The 18,435-nt window shown below is 39.4% G+C and overlaps 3 protein-coding genes, 1 long non-coding RNA gene and 1 other non-coding gene across 7 annotated transcripts; 1 reads left to right on the top strand and 4 right to left on the bottom strand.

Moving 5' to 3' along the window:
* Nucleotides 1-1,742: 1,742 nt before the first annotated feature.
* Nucleotides 1,743-7,731, bottom strand: tra2b (transformer 2 beta homolog). Of its 2 annotated transcripts, none has more exons than XM_063499040.1 (8): nucleotides 7,642-7,731; nucleotides 5,134-5,279; nucleotides 3,389-3,548; nucleotides 3,089-3,277; nucleotides 2,883-2,998; nucleotides 2,135-2,245; nucleotides 1,935-2,002; nucleotides 1,743-1,844 (listed from the first exon to the last, which is right to left on the bottom strand). In XM_063499040.1, exons 1-8 carry the CDS (start codon nucleotides 7,663-7,665, stop codon nucleotides 1,834-1,836), a joined length of 825 nt encoding a protein of 274 aa, XP_063355110.1. In that variant the 5' UTR covers nucleotides 7,666-7,731; the 3' UTR covers nucleotides 1,743-1,833. The 2 variants fall into 2 exon arrangements, with proteins under 2 accessions (XP_063355110.1, XP_063355109.1); XM_063499039.1 differs by having other exon boundaries at nucleotides 1,935-2,005.
* Nucleotides 7,732-10,366: 2,635 nt separating this feature from the next.
* Nucleotides 10,367-11,840, bottom strand: LOC134644781 (high choriolytic enzyme 2-like). Its single transcript, XM_063497839.1, has 8 exons — nucleotides 11,769-11,840; nucleotides 11,622-11,673; nucleotides 11,483-11,542; nucleotides 11,247-11,399; nucleotides 11,029-11,146; nucleotides 10,763-10,941; nucleotides 10,586-10,667; nucleotides 10,367-10,499 (listed from the first exon to the last, which is right to left on the bottom strand). The coding sequence occupies exons 1-8, from the start codon at nucleotides 11,838-11,840 to the stop codon at nucleotides 10,367-10,369; spliced, it is 849 nt and encodes a 282-aa protein (XP_063353909.1).
* A 949-nt stretch (nucleotides 11,841-12,789) lies between these two features.
* LOC134644780 (hatching enzyme 1.2-like) lies at nucleotides 12,790-15,185 on the bottom strand. 2 transcript variants are annotated; one of them, XM_063497837.1, is made up of 9 exons: nucleotides 15,063-15,185; nucleotides 14,299-14,341; nucleotides 14,147-14,209; nucleotides 13,903-14,058; nucleotides 13,686-13,803; nucleotides 13,376-13,554; nucleotides 13,191-13,272; nucleotides 12,965-13,089; nucleotides 12,790-12,879 (listed from the first exon to the last, which is right to left on the bottom strand). In XM_063497837.1, the coding sequence occupies exons 1-9, from the start codon at nucleotides 15,183-15,185 to the stop codon at nucleotides 12,863-12,865; spliced, it is 906 nt and encodes a 301-aa protein (XP_063353907.1). In that variant the 3' UTR covers nucleotides 12,790-12,862. The 2 variants fall into 2 exon arrangements, with proteins under 2 accessions (XP_063353907.1, XP_063353908.1); XM_063497838.2 differs by lacking the exon at nucleotides 15,063-15,185 and adding an exon at nucleotides 14,419-14,870.
* On the bottom strand, nucleotides 14,934-15,006 carry trnak-uuu (transfer RNA lysine (anticodon UUU)). Its single transcript has one exon. It is a non-coding gene; the product is annotated as a tRNA-Lys (tRNA).
* Nucleotides 15,011-17,544, top strand: LOC135933879 (uncharacterized). The gene is made up of 3 exons (XR_010573981.1): nucleotides 15,011-15,800; nucleotides 16,975-17,303; nucleotides 17,431-17,544. It is a non-coding gene; the product is annotated as an uncharacterized LOC135933879 (long non-coding RNA).
* Nucleotides 17,545-18,435: the final 891 nt, after the last annotated feature.

Raw genomic sequence — 18,435 nt, forward strand, 5'->3', positions numbered from 1 at the left:
GAAGTTGTGCATTACTGCTGCAACCAACAGATGTCAAAAGGTCCAACTTTAGGCCATTACACGCCAAGCGTGTTGCAAAAAAGTGACACGAAATCCCAGATTTTTCAGTTCTGAATTGGTCAATTCATCCATCCTCTACCGTTTAACTGGGTTCAGTTTGTGGGTGCAGCAGTCTGAGCAGAGAAGCCCAGACTTCCCTCATCCCAGACACCTCCTCCAGCTCATCCGGGGGGTCAGGGTGCATGCCTGGCTACTTGTGATTGCTGTGGTTATCTGCAGTTTGTATGGTAGAAGCTGAATTATCTGCAAACATTCACCATTTGTTGTCAATCCAGGAGGTATCCTAGTCAGATGCCTGAATCACTTTAACTGGCTCCCTTCAACGTGGAGGAGCAGCTCTATTCTGAGTCCCTCTTGAATGACCGAGCCCCGCCACTCTTCAAAGGAAACTCATCTCTCCCACTTGTATCCGCGACTACATTCCCAGAGCTTGTGACCATAGGTGAGGGTAGGTACGTAGGGGGACTGGTTAATCGATAGCTTAGCTTCTATACTCAGCTCTCTCTTCACCACAACAGATCTGTTCAGCATCTGCATCACTGTGGACGCCATCCCAATCCATCTGTCAATCTCATGTCCCACTCTTCCCTTACTCTTGAACAAGACCCCAAGACACTTGACCTCCTCCACCTGCACGGGAATTAGCACATCCAAGTCCAAGACCATAGATCTCAGATAGAAAACGGTATAGTGCCAGCTATGGGTGAGGGATGAGTTACTACCCCAGGTGGAGGAGGTCCAAACTTGTAACGTATAAACATCAAACACGTTGCGTTTCTGCAGAACATTTGTCCTCAAAAAACACACTGTTGACACCAAGCAACGATGAGCAGATCCTGATGTTTCTAAACCAGAAAAGGGAGAAACTGAAATTCTGGATTCATTACTTTGATTTCAGAGAGCCAACTGACCCAGAGAAGCATCTAGCTGTGTTTGAGGTTTAAAAAACAAAAAAGTATAATTTTACCATTTGTATATTCCGCACAGAGGCGAGTTTTGAGCTATGCTTGTTGCCAAACGAGTTGTCTAACTGGTCTGATCTGTTTACTCTGGTCTGAAAAGTTAGGGGAAAAAATAAATAAATTAAAAAGTTCCAGCTTGGTTAAAAAAAACAAAAAACAAATCCATCCAGCTAAAGGTGGTCGGCATGAAAAGCTGCAGTAAGGAAAGGACGAGGCCAGAGTGATTGAGCTTTTAACAGGAAGCCTAAAATACTTTTGTGTTATACAATTTCATCAAAGCAGTTTTATTCCTGATGTTATCCTCACCCACTTGACACTATACGAAGCCCTCCAGAAAATTTAACTCAACTCAAATCAGTAGAAACGCCTTGCACTAGATATTTTAAAATTCTGTAGAAAGAACCTGCATAAATATGATAAAGTCAAGGCTTTAATATATTCATGTCAGCATTACAACTATCTTTCAAATGCAATAGTCTGTTGTAAAAGGCATAAAATACTGCGAGGAAGGACACGAGTCAAGGTGGGAAAAACAGATCTGCTTTTTAATCTGCTCCACTATAAAACAAAAATCTGACATGAGTATAACATTTACAACAGGCGTTCAAAACATGAAAGCACCGCTTCATAAATTATTTACTATACTTAATGTATCTTAAGCAAAAAGATGTTTGATGATTAGAGTAAGAAAGATGTACTCTGAAGTCAATCATATCTGTCTTTACAAAATGTAACAAAACACCCCCCCCCCCCCTAAATAAATAAATAAATAAATTCTGCACATGTTTGGGAAGATAGGGGACAGAAGCCTTCAATATCGACCTGTGAAACAAAACAGGGTAATTAAATGACACAATACAACATGCTGGATTCTTCAATAAAAACATCTGATACTTTATCGAAATGACTTACGGGGAGAATAAGACCGTGACCTTGATCGAGACCTGTAAGCGCCTCTGTAGTACGGTGAAGGAGATCGCCTTCTAGGGGAACAAAGACCGTTTATCATTTTTGTCAGTGTCAGAGGGGGATAAAATAAAGAACAGCAAACCCAAATACGACACGATGAGAATAAAGTAACCGCTGATATCCTTTAACAGACCGAGAGTCACCTGTATGATCTGTAGTAGTCCCTGTCATCATAGCGGTCGTATCCACCTCGGTCATATCCACGGTCGTAGTCACGTGAATAGCGTCGGGGACCGCTTGGACCGCCTCCTCCGCTACACAAAAACAATAACATAAGATTTTTCACGCCACACAAAGCGTACTTTTGCATTATTTTACTGTTACATTCTCACCTCCAATTAAAAAGATTTAAAAGAAGGTTTTTGGTGCAGCATTATATACCTCTTTTTCACAAATTTCACCTAGCAACTGCCAGAACCTACTTGCTTACACTGTTCCCTAGTTACCTGTGGTTATCAGGGGGTCACTGACTAGACTCTAGGGTTGTGTGACCGAGACCTTAGCAACCACTCGCCAAGAGGTTGGAGAAAGCATATTTTCCCAAGTGATCATTGATGGCCAGGGATTTGCCGACCAGTCTCTAAGCCCGTGTGGCTCAGGCCTTTGAAGAGGTTATTTGTGTCATTTTCACCATTAAAATCTCTGCGTTCATTTTAGATTCAACTGGATACAACTTATGACACAGGGACTAATTTTGTAAGAGCCTGTTTCTATTTTCTTTTTTCCCTTTACTGTTGACTGATTAAATGTTGAATAAAAACACTACCTTTCAGGTTTAGTAACACTAAGAATTTTATTTCAGACGCTTAGAGCTGTCTTATATTACAAGCATTTTAACAGTGTCTTTGTTTAAAAACATATTTAATTATTCCACACAAAGCGATTGCTTACTATGTGGGCCGGCCCATGTAAATTCCAGGTGTTGGGGTGTGAGGTCTTTTTGTGATGGAGAAGTCCACCCTGATTCTACGCCCGTCCAGCTCCATGCCATTGGCTCGCTCCTTCGCCTGGAAGCGAACATAAATTACACTTGCAGTCCTAAAGGATATTTTAAGTATAGGTGTGGCAGGCGGGTTTATTTATTATTGTTCTTGTACCTCTTTGGCATCATCTGTGTTCTCGAAATACACAAAAGCAAAGCCCCTGGAGCGCCTCGACTGCTGGTCATACACAATGCAGACATCCTCCAGGGGGCCGTATTTGGAGAAGACGTCCCTCAGATCCCTCTCTGTGGTGTACAAGCTCAGGCCAAAGACTCCCAGGCAGCAATTCGGATCTGGATTAGCCTGCAAATTTGAAAGGTTTCAAGGTTTGGATGTGATCATTTTCTCATTAAAATCATTCATTAAACCAATACATCCTCTGTTTTTAGATATCACACATTGCTAAGCACATACACGGTTGCCAATGTGCCTCCGACGATTGGACATGGGCGAACGGCTGTGGCTTCTGCGCCGACGCTCTCCGCTGTAGGACCTACTGTGAGATCGGTGATGATAGGACCGTGATCGGGAGCGGGATCGGCTGTAGTGTCTCCGTGAGCGGTGGGAATGTGACCTATAGAGAGCGAGAGAAACAAACAACCCATATTCATACGTTCTCTGGCAATTTTCATGTAATTCCACAAATTTAAATTTGTCTTTATGAAAATTATAGCATGGACCAAAAAAAAAAGCATGAAATACTTAAAGTAACTGCCAAAACATCCCAGACTCTAGTGAAAAGTAACCCCACTTACCACTGTCACAATCTCTAACACTAAACCCTCTGTGACGTCAAATTTCCGACAAGGCTTTGTTCACATTGTCGCAAACTTTTGAAAACCGACGATTTACTTTGGATTTCTGTGCAACTTTAAGTGTTTCTGTCAAAAATACACCTGGTGCTGTATTGCTGAATGACAGCGCTGCCCCTGCACCTTACAAACAGAGTAAAAAGTCTCTCTCCTGTGAATGGGGAAACAGAATGCACAAGTCAAATGTCTTATTGGAGGTACTTTAAGCTGCTCCCTTATTTCCCAAGGGGCTGCCACAGTGTGGATTGATCTGCATGTTTGATTTAACACAGCCCTCCTATTTATCCAGGCTTGGGACCACCACTAGGAGTAATAATATTAAAGAGATGAACAGGTGCAATTTTTTGCATGCTTATCCAATAATTTGACACCATCCAGTAGGGATGTTCCTGGCAACTAATTTACTAGTCATTTAAAGGATAGACATATTTTTTTAATAGCCTAAAAGTAATAAAACAGTCAGAAAACAGGTAGAAGTGCGCACAGTCTAATGGATGAAACACTGCACACAGAAATACTGTGTGTGTATTTAAGAGCTATTTAAAACCATTACTCACAGTCTTCTATAACCACATCATATTTAAATGTTGATGAAATGTGTGGCACTTTGCATCATGTAAAACACGCACAATGTCAGATTAATTTGCAGCGTGTGGCTAAACTTAGCGATGCTAGTTAAATGCCAGTTTCCTGTGACGTAGCCAACACACAAACCTTCCGTTTTTTAAGATCAAAGTACTGCAAAACCCGCCGGCTCGTGCCTCTTTCGCTTGGTAACAACTTCCCGTCACAGAGATTGAGAGTGAGAGATAGAGACAGGCTCTCACCTGCCGAGACTGCAGACAACTACGTAACATCTGAGACTGAACCATTAAGCTGCGTTGTGCCTCAATGAAATATGAACATATAGTTTAACTAAATAGTGTTTGTGTTGTCAACCAGCAAGAGCTGCAACATTTAATTCCCCACTGAAAATTTGCACTGAAAGTGTAACTTTTACTTGGATGGTCCGATCTACTGACATTGCCACTACGTTTGTAGCACAGTGACCAGGACACTCACTCACACACGAAGCAGACATTGGAAGATAATGCAGATGTAAATGTCTTTTTTTTGTTTGTTTGGGGTTTTTTTCAACAACTTGGAAGTGAAACTCTTGAACTTTTGCAAGATTTGTCAATGGCCAGAGAAACGGAAGAAGTCAGCTCCACAGAGAAGTCCCCTGTCTGGGTTTGAACCCAGGATTCTCTTGCCGTGAAGCCCTGAACAGGGTGGGTATAACATGAAAGTGGCCATATTGAGTCTGTTTATCGATAGTAGAGAATTTTATGCCAGTGTATTACTCACCAAGATTTTGACCTTGACCGAGAGCGAGATTTGGAGCGGGAGCAGTGGGAGCCTCCTTTTGAGTGGGCAGGGGACTGAGCTGGGGACTGGCTCCCCGACTTCCCAGAGCCCCGTGGGCTCACACTCCTGGATGCAGAGCAAGACTCCTGAACGAACCACACATTTTTTTATCAGCACCAATGAAGTGATCAACACATACAATTGCCAAAATATTACTGTGTATTTAAGAATTAAGACTATCCTGTGAAAAGTACAGGAAGGAAACTGAATTTAGGGTTGTGAAATAGGAGTGCTGTGTAGCCATGGATAATATGACATCAATATGTTTACATTAATAAGTTGTTAAATAGTGGGGAAAAAAGAAAATTGTCAGTTGTGAGATAAAATTGCAATGATTTAAACTAATGTGTGTGTATTGAATAAGAAGAACATGCACGCATTTGACAAACAGACCAGAAATTTACTTAGCGCAGTGACCTTATCCAGATTACTTCCTTAACTTCATTTCTGTAACTTCATTACTTGACATTATTCTTCTTTCTTCAATTGTCTTACTTCTTCTTACTTCCCCATCTCTCACACACTGCCCATACTTCTTCCCTCCTCATGTTTTAGCATGCATTCAACAATTCAGCTTCACACATCTGAGCTTCATATTATTGAAAATAAAGTGGACTTCTTCCGTATTTTCTTCGTCCAACCTTAACCTTTATGAAAAAGAAAAGGATGAAGAATATATGACTGCAATTAAAACTGCACGCTCATTCAACTTTTAATGTGGTATTATTATTATTATTAGTAATAGTAGTACGAGCTAATGACATTAATGGGAATGTTAAAGACCACATTATACATACTGTCAGTGTTTTTATTAATATTCACGCTCAGTGGTTTTGCTTTCACTTTTGTGTTTTTCTGGCCACTTTTCCTAAGAACTTCCTCAAAAACAATTTGGAATAATTGAGAGGTAAAACCGGGTGTGATCATTTTTTAAAAATTACAACTAAAACTGAAGGGTAAGGATGTGAAGGTAACTTCTTGTGATTCCCTTTGCCTTCCTTTAACAATATATTTTCCCAAATGAACCCTTCTTACATAATTTCTGACAAATGGCCTTTAAGTCACCATAGTGTTCATCAAACCACTGACTGTGAATATTTTATAAATCAAGATTAAAACTACCAACACTGTCTCCATTTTTTAAGTGGATAACTCCAAAATAAAGTCTAAAAATTGCTCCAACGACCTCAAGATGTAGCAGCCACTCATTTGTACTGAGCAGCACTTAAAACCTGTTCTGGAAATGCAAAGACAGAAAACTGTTGCTATATGTTACGATTACATAATATATTGAAAACCTTAAAGATTAAACATTAACAAAAAAAAGGAATCCAATAAGAGGCAAAAAAAACCAACTTGTTAGTTAAGCAACAAGCACCCAGCACCTTGCAGGAACTAATACAAACCAGTTCAAAATATGGGTTTACATGCAGAAAATAAATTCTTCATTTCTTTTTTCTTAATCTGCCATTTGCCCTCCCACATATATTTAATAACATGGGAACACAGGGCATATCACACACCCATTAAACAGACAGAAGCATTCAGGAGCTGTGCAAGGTGAGGGGATATTAAACAGTTCACTGCAGGAAGGATATTACTGCACACAGGTCAGTCAGCCCAGCAAGTATTAATCAAACTTATCCACAATGCTGGTGCTTGTGGCGTATCAGCTTTAACAGTTTTAAGATGGTGTGGGAGAGCTGCATGAGTTAATAAAAATGAATTTTTTAAAAAAAAGGTCAAATCTTGAGGTCGTTAGTTTTGTTTTAAATTGCTGTTGTGCCTAAGAACTAAAGAAACCCACAATGACATTCAAAGATTAATAACCAGCAGACGTAACATGATATAATTCAATCAGGGGAACAGGGGGGGGGGGGACAAAACAACAACAAAAACAAACAAACGAACAAAAAACAACAACAACAAAACAGCGAAAATATAACAGTTCGTTAGGCAAATGTCTTCCACTGAATCCGCGTCGACATGAAATATTTCATTTGGTTTCTACGCACAATAATCAGACGAATCAGACGAAGACGAAGAAGCTAAAATTTACATGAAAATTACTGAGTTTTAACAATTTAAAAACGTAATAAAAATGTTTGCCGACATTGCAGTGTTTTCAGTGCATACCCCGGCTCGTAAACAAAAAAGCACCAGGCCTAGCTTTCATCTATAAGCTAGTCTTAGCCAGCTAGCTAAAGATGAACTAAAAACTCGTATCCGTTGCGCATAAAATCGCCTTTTATTGTTTAAATTTGCGCAATTTATTTTCTTTCTAAAACCCAGCTTTCGACCAAAGAGTTGTGCCAACAAGGTAAGCTGGGTACTACTAGCCAACAAAATATGAATAAGGTTGTTACCGTTACAATTTCAGTTACCCTGTCAAACCCAATGATTTAAAATGTTTAATGTATTACAAACGGTAATAAAATGTATACGTACCCGGCCTTTGTCGTTATCGCTCATTTTTGAAATTTAATATATTGTTGACAGATACTCTACAATCTACACTACACAGTCTCAATGTGTGAGACTCTAGCTCCACCCCCAGGTCTGCATCTAGAAAGATCCAGCAGTCTCGGGGCTGGCTATCGCGTTTTTACGTGCCAAACACGAGATTTGGTTACGTGTAGAATTTCCCCCAAGGGGCCACGTGAGAAACTCGGAGTGTTGTGAAACAAGCTGAACTCAATTCTGCACGATGTGAATTTTTTTTAAATCTCTTTTAAAACTGGTACGGGTAGGAGTAGATGTAACAGTTAGGCAATGAAAATGTGAAATAGGCACAGCAAATATGCCAACATTTTTATCACAATTTGATCCAAAAACAACAGTAAACTTTTAACTTTATAGCAAGTCCTGTTGCTATTTTGCTTGTAGTTTAGTTACTTCATCAGCACTTTTTCAGTTCTTTTATTTTTTGCATTTCTTCTGTGAGAGAAATATAGTCTGTTTTGTACAATGCCAGCAAATAGAAAAACTCTGTGACAGAAGGTGAATAAAAAAACAAAACAAACACACGTACAACTGAAATAGCAAAATAAAAATTAAAACAAAAGCACACAAAATACAATGGAAGTGATTGAGGGAGACAGTAATGTGACAACACAACTGGGGAAGTGAAAGAAACCGAAACATGCAAACTCTGCACTAATCCTTATTAAGGAAATACAAGTATACACATTCCCTGGTCACTTTATTCGGTATACCTGGTCAACTGTTCTCTAATGCAAATATGTAATCAATAAATGGCACAACAGCAACTCAAAACATGTAGGCAAGTAGACATGGCAAAGACAACTTCCTCAAATTCAAACTGAGCATTAGAATGGAGAACAAAGATCATTTAAGTGACTTTGAATGCAACGTGGTTGTTGGTGCCAGATGAGCTGATTTTAGTATTTCAGAAACTACTAATTTACTGTTATTTTTGCACATTTCTATGGTTTATAGAGAATTTAAAAAAAAAAAAAATCCAGTGAGTGACAGTTTTCTGGGTGAAAACACCTGGTTAATGGCAGAGGTCAGAGGAGAATCGACTGCTTCAAGCTAATGGGAAGGCAACAGTAACTCAAAAAACACTCATTACAACTAAAATGCAGGGGCTCACCAAAACAAGATCAGCTCCTTGTTCAGCGTATGGCATAAAAAAATTTATGCAGCTTTAAAGGGAAAAGAAGGTTCAATCTTTTACTAGGAATGTGTAAATAATGAAGTGGCCAAGAAGTGTACATAAGTAAGTGTTAGCTTAACACTACAATAAGATAAGTGGCAAGTTTTGCTTAATTTTACAGTGAGTGGTGCATAAACTCCCAGACATTATGTAGCCTGGCAGAATGCACAGTTTAATGCTGCAGCAGTGTAATATCGGCACCCTTAAAAGCTACAAAAAGAGAGTGACATGTGTTAGTTTCTGCAGGGGGTGGCACCATTGTTATTGAAGTCCCCATTGCATATATAAAATCATAATATATTTATCCATCAAGAAGAGGGAAACATGTCAGACATTTACAGCAGTGAAATTGTGAAAGTGAGTAAAATTAACCCAGAAGTGAAATTCATATTTTTCCATCGATTTATACTGTGGCAGGTGATGTGCTAAAAATTAACCATACTGTTGATTTTGCAGTTTGCATAGTTAACTTCACCAGGGCAAGAGCAGTGAATCACACAGTTTGTTGCACTTTTCATTCGGTTTTGAGCACTTCAGGTCAGTATCACTGCTGGTTTTTATTATCTCAAAGAGGAGATCATTTTAACACATAAGGACACGTGCTCAGAAGACATTGGTTCTCTTTCTAAGGGATGAAGTTCAACAAATCCAGACACAGATCTTCTCTCAGTGAAAATCACCTGTCCAGTGTCTTTTCCATTTCCACCCGGGACATTAATGGACTTGCTTAAGTCCAAAACTACAGCGGCCGTGAGAGATCAGAGATATCAGCTTACTGTGAAATTAAATGTCAGTGACTTTGGTTACTTCAAAATGGTAATATGTTGAACATCTTGTTTACCAGCTCTTGACAAAAAAAAACCTGCCTAATAACATCCACTGTTTATTTTTCACATATGTGAAGTTTATACTGTTTTCATTTCACGTATGTAGTGCAAGATCATTTACTCTACTTTTACCCCTGAAAGCAGTATCTATTTTTTAAAACTTGTAGTCTGTCTCTGGAAAATAAAAATAAACCATTAGCCTTAATATTGCATTTTTTATTTTATTTTTTTAATTTAAAGTAAGCAGAAGATAGACAAGAGCCAGAAAGTAGAACAAACTTGTTCAGAGATCGGATACAATGATGCTTAAAACTGGTGAGTTTTGTTTTTGGCACTTTATTTATACTAGAGAAATGCAGCCTTTAGTTGTTATCTGGTAATTTATAACACCCCACGGCAGAAGGTCTTGAATCAATAAAAGCTCAAAGTGCAGACTAGACAGTGAAAATAAAATATACATTGCTACAGAATCAGGTTAAACCACTGTCGCCCAGATTATCATCTCAAGCTGAGAAGTTGTAATAAACTATTTGTGACATCTGGCAGGACATTACAGCAGAGTTTCTGGATCCAGTTAGTCATCGGTAGCTATAGTGAGAAACAGAGAGGAAATCCAGTCAGTCCTTTTCAACTTTTTTTCTAATAACTGTCAGTTTACTGTATAAATCTACCAACCGCAGTTATAGAGGATATTTATTTTATGAAGATCCATTACGCTAGGACCATCTCGCTGGCCGATGGGGATATAGGGATCTGGTTTGGGGATTATTGTTGGTCCGCCATCTTCAGAGAAGGCATATCTGTATCAAAGATGCAAAACATATATGATACAGTGATGCCCGAGTCTAAATGACAGATAATTATGTTGAATCAGAGAGCAACTCACCGTCCATAATGCATGACAGAGCTGTAGTCATATGGGCTGTTGAGATTGTTTGTCACCTGTTTCCTGAAGTTATGTATGTGCTCTGCCAAAACCAAAAAAAACAAAACACCTTCACACTCATTTTGTGAAAAATCTAGCCACTGCAATTAGAATGATGTAGTGATAAAACGTGCGAACCTGGCATGATGTTTTTCCATATAATTGTGACATAGTTGTCACGGTCTGATCGGGATTGCTCGTGTACGAAGCCGAGAGCATGCATGAATTCATGAGCAGCGATTCCTGACCACATGCACCCAGGAGTCTGCAGTGACAGGGTCTGGCTTCCCCCAGTCTGCCCCAGAAATGACCAGCAGCTAGGGAGGGATGCAGAGCACAAATTCTACGGTATGTACAATCATCACAGCACACTGTAAGAAGCCATAAGCAGGAGTCACGCTCACCCATATCTAGGCTGAATGTCAAGGAAGTTGCCTTCATGAGTGCGGGGAACAAATTTAACGCATGTTCCAGCGGAAATGTCTTGCATTCCAGTTTCTATGGTGATTCTGTCCATGTCGTCTAAAGTTAGGGTGAAAGAATGCACAAAAAAGGCAAAATATGAAATAATAAAGGGATATAAGAAACCGGAAGCATCTCCTTAAGTCTTAAAGTTTCATACCATACAGTGGAGAGAGGATGTAGGGTACATAGACAAATCCATCTACAGATTTGGGCCACAGACAGGTGTTGCCGGGGCAGGTTATGGCACTCCTTACATTTGAAACAGCAATATCGCCGTCCCTGATTGACATTCCTCTTGGGGCTCGTATCTCTGATGAGAAAATACATTCAATTTCAATATGCAGGGAAAAAACTGACATCAGTACAATTCTATGTAATTTACAGTTTACTTACTGCGATTGACCTCCAGGATTTGATCCATTGTGTTCATTTCATCATGCTCTATATTTTCCTCTGAACACAAAAACAAATATGGAATAAACAGAAAATCACTGTGAAAATGCAAGCTGAGGTGCAAGGAATCGTGACCCACCAGAGAATTTCCTTTTCAACCTCACTTTCCCCTCGTGCACACCAGTCGAATTCTGTTGCACAAAAAAAATGTTTACATATTTCAGCTGCAAAGCATGACAAGACGAGAAAAAAGGAGTTTATATACTACTCTTAATTATATACTTACTTTAACAGGTAGTGTGTTCGCCTGGGTCAGCAAGCCAAACAAGATAACCAGAAGTATAATGGAAGAATGCATTGTTGTGTTTCAGGCTGGTTTACCAGTTTCAATCCAGCGCTCTCCTGATGCAGGAGCTAAATGAACTCCTCACCTCCCCTGAATCTATATACCCACTTCTCCTCCGCTGCTCTGTACTGATTGGGCCTCAATTCAGATGATGAAGCATGATTAAGATCCCTCATCATGCGGTGTGTGTAATTTACTCTAAATCCACTGCTGATCCATAACGGGTGGGCCTGATGCTGACCTTCACTTATGCCCTGTACTTATTGCGTGCAAGATTCAGCACTTTCAGAAACAAGGCACTTAAAGGTGTTTTTGCTGTCCGAGTTCAGCCCAACAGACCAGCAATTTGTGTCTGACTGAGCTGGCAACTAGTGATTTTGTGATATGCTATCGGATGATAACTGTCTTGGCAACGGTCATTTTTTGTCACACAGTTAAATATATAAAAACAAAACTTTATCCTTTTCCAAATATCACTTCTATTCTTATCAAGGGGCTAATTTTAAAGGGCAGTGACGAAGCGAAGATTCTCATGTGTCAGCACTTTATGAAATCTTCCCTCGTGGTGATTGGACGAACAGAAGAAACTGCTGCATCTTGAGTTAAGGTAGCACATTTTTAAATATAGAGAACATGTCTATTTATTACCAGAGACTTTTTTTCTTTAACCTTCCTCATTAAAACAGATTCAGATCTCCTGTTTAATGTGATCAAGTCACCCGTTCTAAGATTCTTCACATACCTTATTACCCTGCCTCTGCTTTATTACTCTTTATCTCTTATTGATCCATAATATTACTGTTGAGTGCATTACCACGTGTCTATTTCAAACCAGGTTATCTATCGTGAGACTAATGCTTGCATATTTTTACATAAAGAGAAATATTCAATTTAAAACGCACAAAATTTCATGTACACAAAGGATTTGCTGATAGAAGGCTTGAATCAATCTTTATTGAAACTGTTCATATAATTCAACTGCAGTTTTGTTAAATTGGCCTTTACTCCTGGTTCACTTCCATTCAGTCGGGTCTCTAATCATCCATGTCATCTGAACAGAAAGACAGAAAGAAATTACATTTGTGACAGTGATGTGCAGTGTGTTTAGGAGTTAATTCAGGACATTTGGTACTAACCACAATTATAAAGTCTGTTGATTTTTAGCCTGTCAATGTGGCTGAGAGACAAAGCCTGGCCCAGCTGGATGTTGTTGTTGTCCTTTGGAAGGATGGTTGCTTCCCCACGCTGGGAGTAGGCATATCTAAACATATACATAAATATGTGTCAGCTTATAAATATATTTTAAAATAAAGGGGGTAAATTATAATACTTTGAGTGATTAACAGATCATTTTATACTTACTTTCCAAAGTGCAGAATTGAGCCATAGTCATAGGGCAGATCCAGAGTGTCAGTCCTGAACTTCTCAAAGTTTCTCAACCGATCTGTTGGAAAAATTAATTTTCTGTTTTGAAAATCGGTGCAGAAATACAGTTAAAGCTTTCATTCCCTTTCCACAATGCCAACCCCTGCACACTTTAAAATTACCTCTTGAAATATTTGGCCACATGATGGTGACATAGTTGTCCCGATCTAAGCGGGACTGCTCGTGCACAAAGCCCAGGGTGTGCATGAATTCATGGGAAACCACTCCAACCTGGACGCAGTTAGGGATCTGGAGAGACACAGTCTGCCTTCCACCACGCGCACCAAGGTAGGACCAGCAACTGGATTAACACATAAGAGGACAGAAGAGTAACTTCAAGTGGTGAATTCACAGCTGGAGAGGAAACAAAACCTGAATACATTTTACAAAAGGAATTTTATGGAATCAAACTTTCCACGCTTCAGCTCTCACCCTGACTTTGGCTGGATGTCGATGTAGTCTCTCTGGTGAGTCCGAGGAACAAAACGCACACAGGTACCTTGCTCTACGTTGGCCATTCCTGTCTTTATCAGCACTGTATCCATTTCATCTGTTCAGTTGTTTAACGGGGCGAGTAATTCATACATCATTAAAAAGAAGACTGTAATCCATTGCATGTACTTATGCCTCAAAAGCTAAAACAACATACTGTATTCAGGTGAGAGGTTATATGGAATGTAGACATGTCCATCCACTGATTTGGACCACAGGCAGCTCCGTGCAAAGCAGATTCTGGGGGGTCTTCCAGAGGAAACAGCAATATCTCCCTCTCTGAGGGTGGTGGTGCCATCGATGATTTGAGAAGCTGATGCAGAAATCAGATGAAAGTTTTTTAACAGCAAGTTGGGGAATCTCCAAAAGAAAAACCCTCAAGTAAAGTGTGTGCAACTTACCTTTAAGCTCGTTAGTTTTAATGATTTTATCCATTGCCGTTTCTTCATTGACCCCTCTCCATTCTTAAAAAAGAAAAAAAAAGTTAGTGAGGGATTGTGCAGTTTTACGTCAGTCACAGTAATAATTTAAATTAAATCGAAACTGAATGCACCTTTGTAGCCAGCGGGACCCCACTTTTGGTTGAACAAAAATTTCTGCAGAAAGCACAGACAAATTTATTTACAGCTCTGTTCATGAATTCATTAAATTCAGCGGTCCCAAGCACATTTACCTGAGCTTGCACAGCTGAGAGACAAATAGAAACCATGCAGAGGAGTATAATCCGCTCCATCTTTACCAGTCAGGTATGCCTTCAGTGTTACCATTTGACATGCACTAACACCTAGCTTTATATGTGTTCCCACTGCTGTCCTTAGATAATACCCATAATTACCTCAAGTAAATAACAGGGCTGGTGTTAGCTGTTTGTGAGTGAGCCTAATCTCCAAATTAGTTTGATTCTTTCATAAACAACATCTGCAACAGTGGCATAATGTGAGGTCTCACTGTGTATAATAACAGCTTAAAATCAATGACTAGCTTTAAATGAAATGGTTTTAATGTCTGGCAGAAATTTGGTACAATTTTAGGCTTTAGGTGTGTACATGAACCAAGAGTGCTGTTTTCTTTCTACTGAAACTAAGCTTACCATCAGTTCACGTGCAATGCATGAACGCAGCTAATTTTAAATCATTACTAAGTTGTGCAAAATTTTTGTTGACAACGTAGAAGAAATAAAAACTCTGACGCCCGAACAGGGACTTGAACCCTGGACCCTCAGATTAAAAGTCTGATGCTCTACCGACTGAGCTATCCGGGCTCTGCTAAGTCAGCCGGAAGCAGTATTTATAAAGAGGAAAAGTCGAGTTTCCATACCAGTAGGAATTCTTCCACGTGAAAATACCAGCATGACCGCATTTTCTGGCCATACATTTCTAACACAGGACGAAGTTTCTGCAGTAAGTCGACGCTGTTTTGTAAGCTAGCCTTCCTGCACATGACTAGCTACCTGGCAGCTACGTACACTGATGCTAAAGTTACTAATTATCAAGTAAACAACAGAAGTATTAACAAACTAAGATGCCAGTTCGTTAACAGAGCAGGTTTTGACTCTTGCCAGCAGGCTAGCTGTGAATTACGGCATGCAAACTTTGCAATTTGCAGGAGACGCAGGAGCAGGTTAATGAGCTGCGGCGTGCTATCGAAAAAACCACTCGTAAACTGGAGAAGGTCCAACAGAGAAGACTGCATACTGAAGAAGAGATAATTAAACGGTATCTCAATGTACACCACCCATTTACTTTAGTTTCCAATTAAACTGGGTGCCTGTCACGCTTAAAGTGTCCAAAAAACCTGACTTTGTCTCAACCCGTATAATGCTTCCTGTGATGTGATACCAGTTATCGTCGGTGGGTGCACTGAGGTGCACAACAGGCTGTTACTGTAGATTAATCGACCAGTCTATTTGGTACACCTCATGTCTTGAACTACTCCCTCATGCAATCTAATCTAAACGGCAAACTCAGTGCATTTGGGCATGTAATTCAAGTTTCAAGGTCAAGCTGAGCCGCAGAATGGGGAAGAGAGGTGATTTTGAACATGGCACAGCTGTTGGTGAGTATTTCAGAAACTCCTGACCTACTGGGAATTCGCTCCTCAGCCATTTCTAGGGTTTGCTGAGAATGGTTAAGAAAAGAGAAAATATCCACTGAGTTTTCTGGGTGAACATGTCTTGTCAAGGAAAATGGCCAGACTGTTTTAAGCTGACATCAGTAATTAAAATGACCAAGTATGCAGTAATACATCTCTGAATGCACAGTATGTTGAACTGGAAGTAGAATGGGCTACAGCAGCAGAAGACCACACTGGATCCCACTCCTGTCAGCTAAGAACAGGAAACTGAGACCACAGTTCACGTGGGCTCATCAAAATCGGACAACAGAAGATTGGAAAAGCGTTGCCTGGTCTGATGAGTCGCCACTTCTGCTGCTGTAAACAACATAAAAGCATGGATCCATTCTTCCTTCGATCAGTAAAAAAAATTGTTTTCAGGTAGATACTATCCAGACTTGCTTGGTAAGTAATCAGTGAAGTTTAGCTTTCCCCAGTCTTAACTTGGAGTGCTTATCCAAACTATTTAACATCTTTTCTTCCTCCAGGAATATTGTTGATGAACATAGAGACACATACAGGGATTTCCCTCATGTTGGTCTATTAGTGAACGACATTCATGAGCCAGCTGGCGTTTAAAAAAAAAAAAGTTTAATTAGTTTGTCTTGAATAAAGATTTATCTCTTGTATTAATCTGAAATACAAACACACCTCTAACTTGAATTCCAATGTAAGTTTTTCCAGTGAGGGACAGTAAAGGATATTTCTATTCTTAACTTAACTGATCACCTTCTGAAAGGTATAGTATTTTGTCCTTTAGTTGGGGTACAGTTAGTTAGGGTTTAGTTAGTTAGGGTTAGGTAATATTTCTACAGATGCTCTGGTTGTCAAAAGCAGTGGACAACTGTATGCTCATTCTGTTTTGGTTGCGCAAGCGAGCCTTTCTGGGAGAGTTCAGACAGTGACCATCTAATTGCTAACAGTGTCCTCATCCCAAAGCCCTTACACTGAACAATCAATAATTATTTCAAAATAATAAGTTAACGTAAAAAAGAAAAAATTACCTACTGCCCATTTAGATTTAGTCAAACAGTTAATTATGCATAACCAGGTGTGATGTTTGCCTTTGTTTCTAAATGTGTAGCCCTTACATAATGTATTCTGCTGTCTTTCGCAGTACGAGAGAAACTGAACGGAGAGTGGATTTAATGATGGAAAAAAGTGAAATCGTTAATGCACTGCAACAACTGGGTCATCTGCTGCAAAGTGAGATGGATCTCTTTGAACAACTAAATGGCCAAAGCTCTCCAGACAGGTATTCCGAAGTGCTGTGGGCAAAACCGAAGCAGACGTGACATGTGCAAACTTACAATATATATTTCAGGAGTGAAAGGCTCAGTTTGCAGGACCAGAGTGAGAGCGCCAGCATTAAGGCAAGCCAGCTTCTTGCTGAAATCCTGGAGGTGAAACAGCAGCTAGAAGAGGTTGAGGCTCGTTATTCGGCGGGTATGGGGATCACTCACAGAATACGTACAGAATTTACTGTATACAGACATGGACTGAAATGTGCTCGCTCTCTCTCTCTCTCTCTCTCTCTCTCTCTCTCTCTCTCTCTCTCTCTCTCTCTCAACAGTTCAAGCTTTGCTCCCTGGGCCAACCTACAAGTTGGAGAGAAATCACACGCTGCAGTGACTTACAAACACTGTTATTTTAATAAGTACAATAAAGTGTATATAAGTGTTTTTAACAGCTAATAAAATATAAATTTTTATCTTTTAAATGTATTTTATTGTTTCTTAAATAACAGTAAAGGGGATGATTCTGCAGTGACTATCTCCAAAGCTTCTCAGCTTCTCGTTACTCGGGTGCTTCACATAGTCACAAATGGTCGACCTTCTCTATGCAGTGATTAAATAAGATGACAAATATTGCAAAATGTTTATGCTTATCTCAGTTACAGTATGCAGATTAAAATTTCTAATGTCTCATGAGATTTCAGTGATGACAAAATTGACACACTGTCAGCCATTTGCAATATTTTGCAAAACAAAACCTTTATTCCTTATTTTTCCCATTTCATCTAGTCTTCATTAAAACCCAAACATATCATGTCTGGATGACATGTTTCTTTCTTCCATCATAATCTAGCAAACTGATGAGGGTGTGGTTGGGTCAGTTTGAACTGCTGTAATCCTGGATGCATTGACAGCTTAACTTTCTGACCTGTGACTGCAAACAAAATTTAAGAAACTCAGACTTCCTACTTCATAACTAAGGTTTTGCAACCCCAAATTTTGTAGCTTACATAAATCCAGTGGGCAACTTACATAGCAGATACAAAATCTTTCTGTTTTTCTTAATATATAATACATTACTGTATGTTTGTTGCTCACAGAAAATCAACAAGGCAATCTTGGAGGCTTGTTTCCATGACTGGAAAAGTTTTTTCATCCATAGGTAATAAATTTAAGTTATTATCTCAAAAATTTGAGAATAACTTTAAAGTTATTTTCTCAGACGTTCGCTTTGGTAACCTGAAATTTTGACTTATGGATACAATTTCTTTTTCAGTGGCAGAAGCAAGCTTCCATGCAGTTACAAAACTGCAATGCTGGAAAAACTTTCACACTCTCCACAT

Source organism: Pelmatolapia mariae, linkage group LG16_19 (assembly GCF_036321145.2).
Source record: "Pelmatolapia mariae isolate MD_Pm_ZW linkage group LG16_19, Pm_UMD_F_2, whole genome shotgun sequence".
Classification (NCBI taxonomy): Eukaryota; Metazoa; Chordata; class Actinopteri; order Cichliformes; family Cichlidae; genus Pelmatolapia; species Pelmatolapia mariae.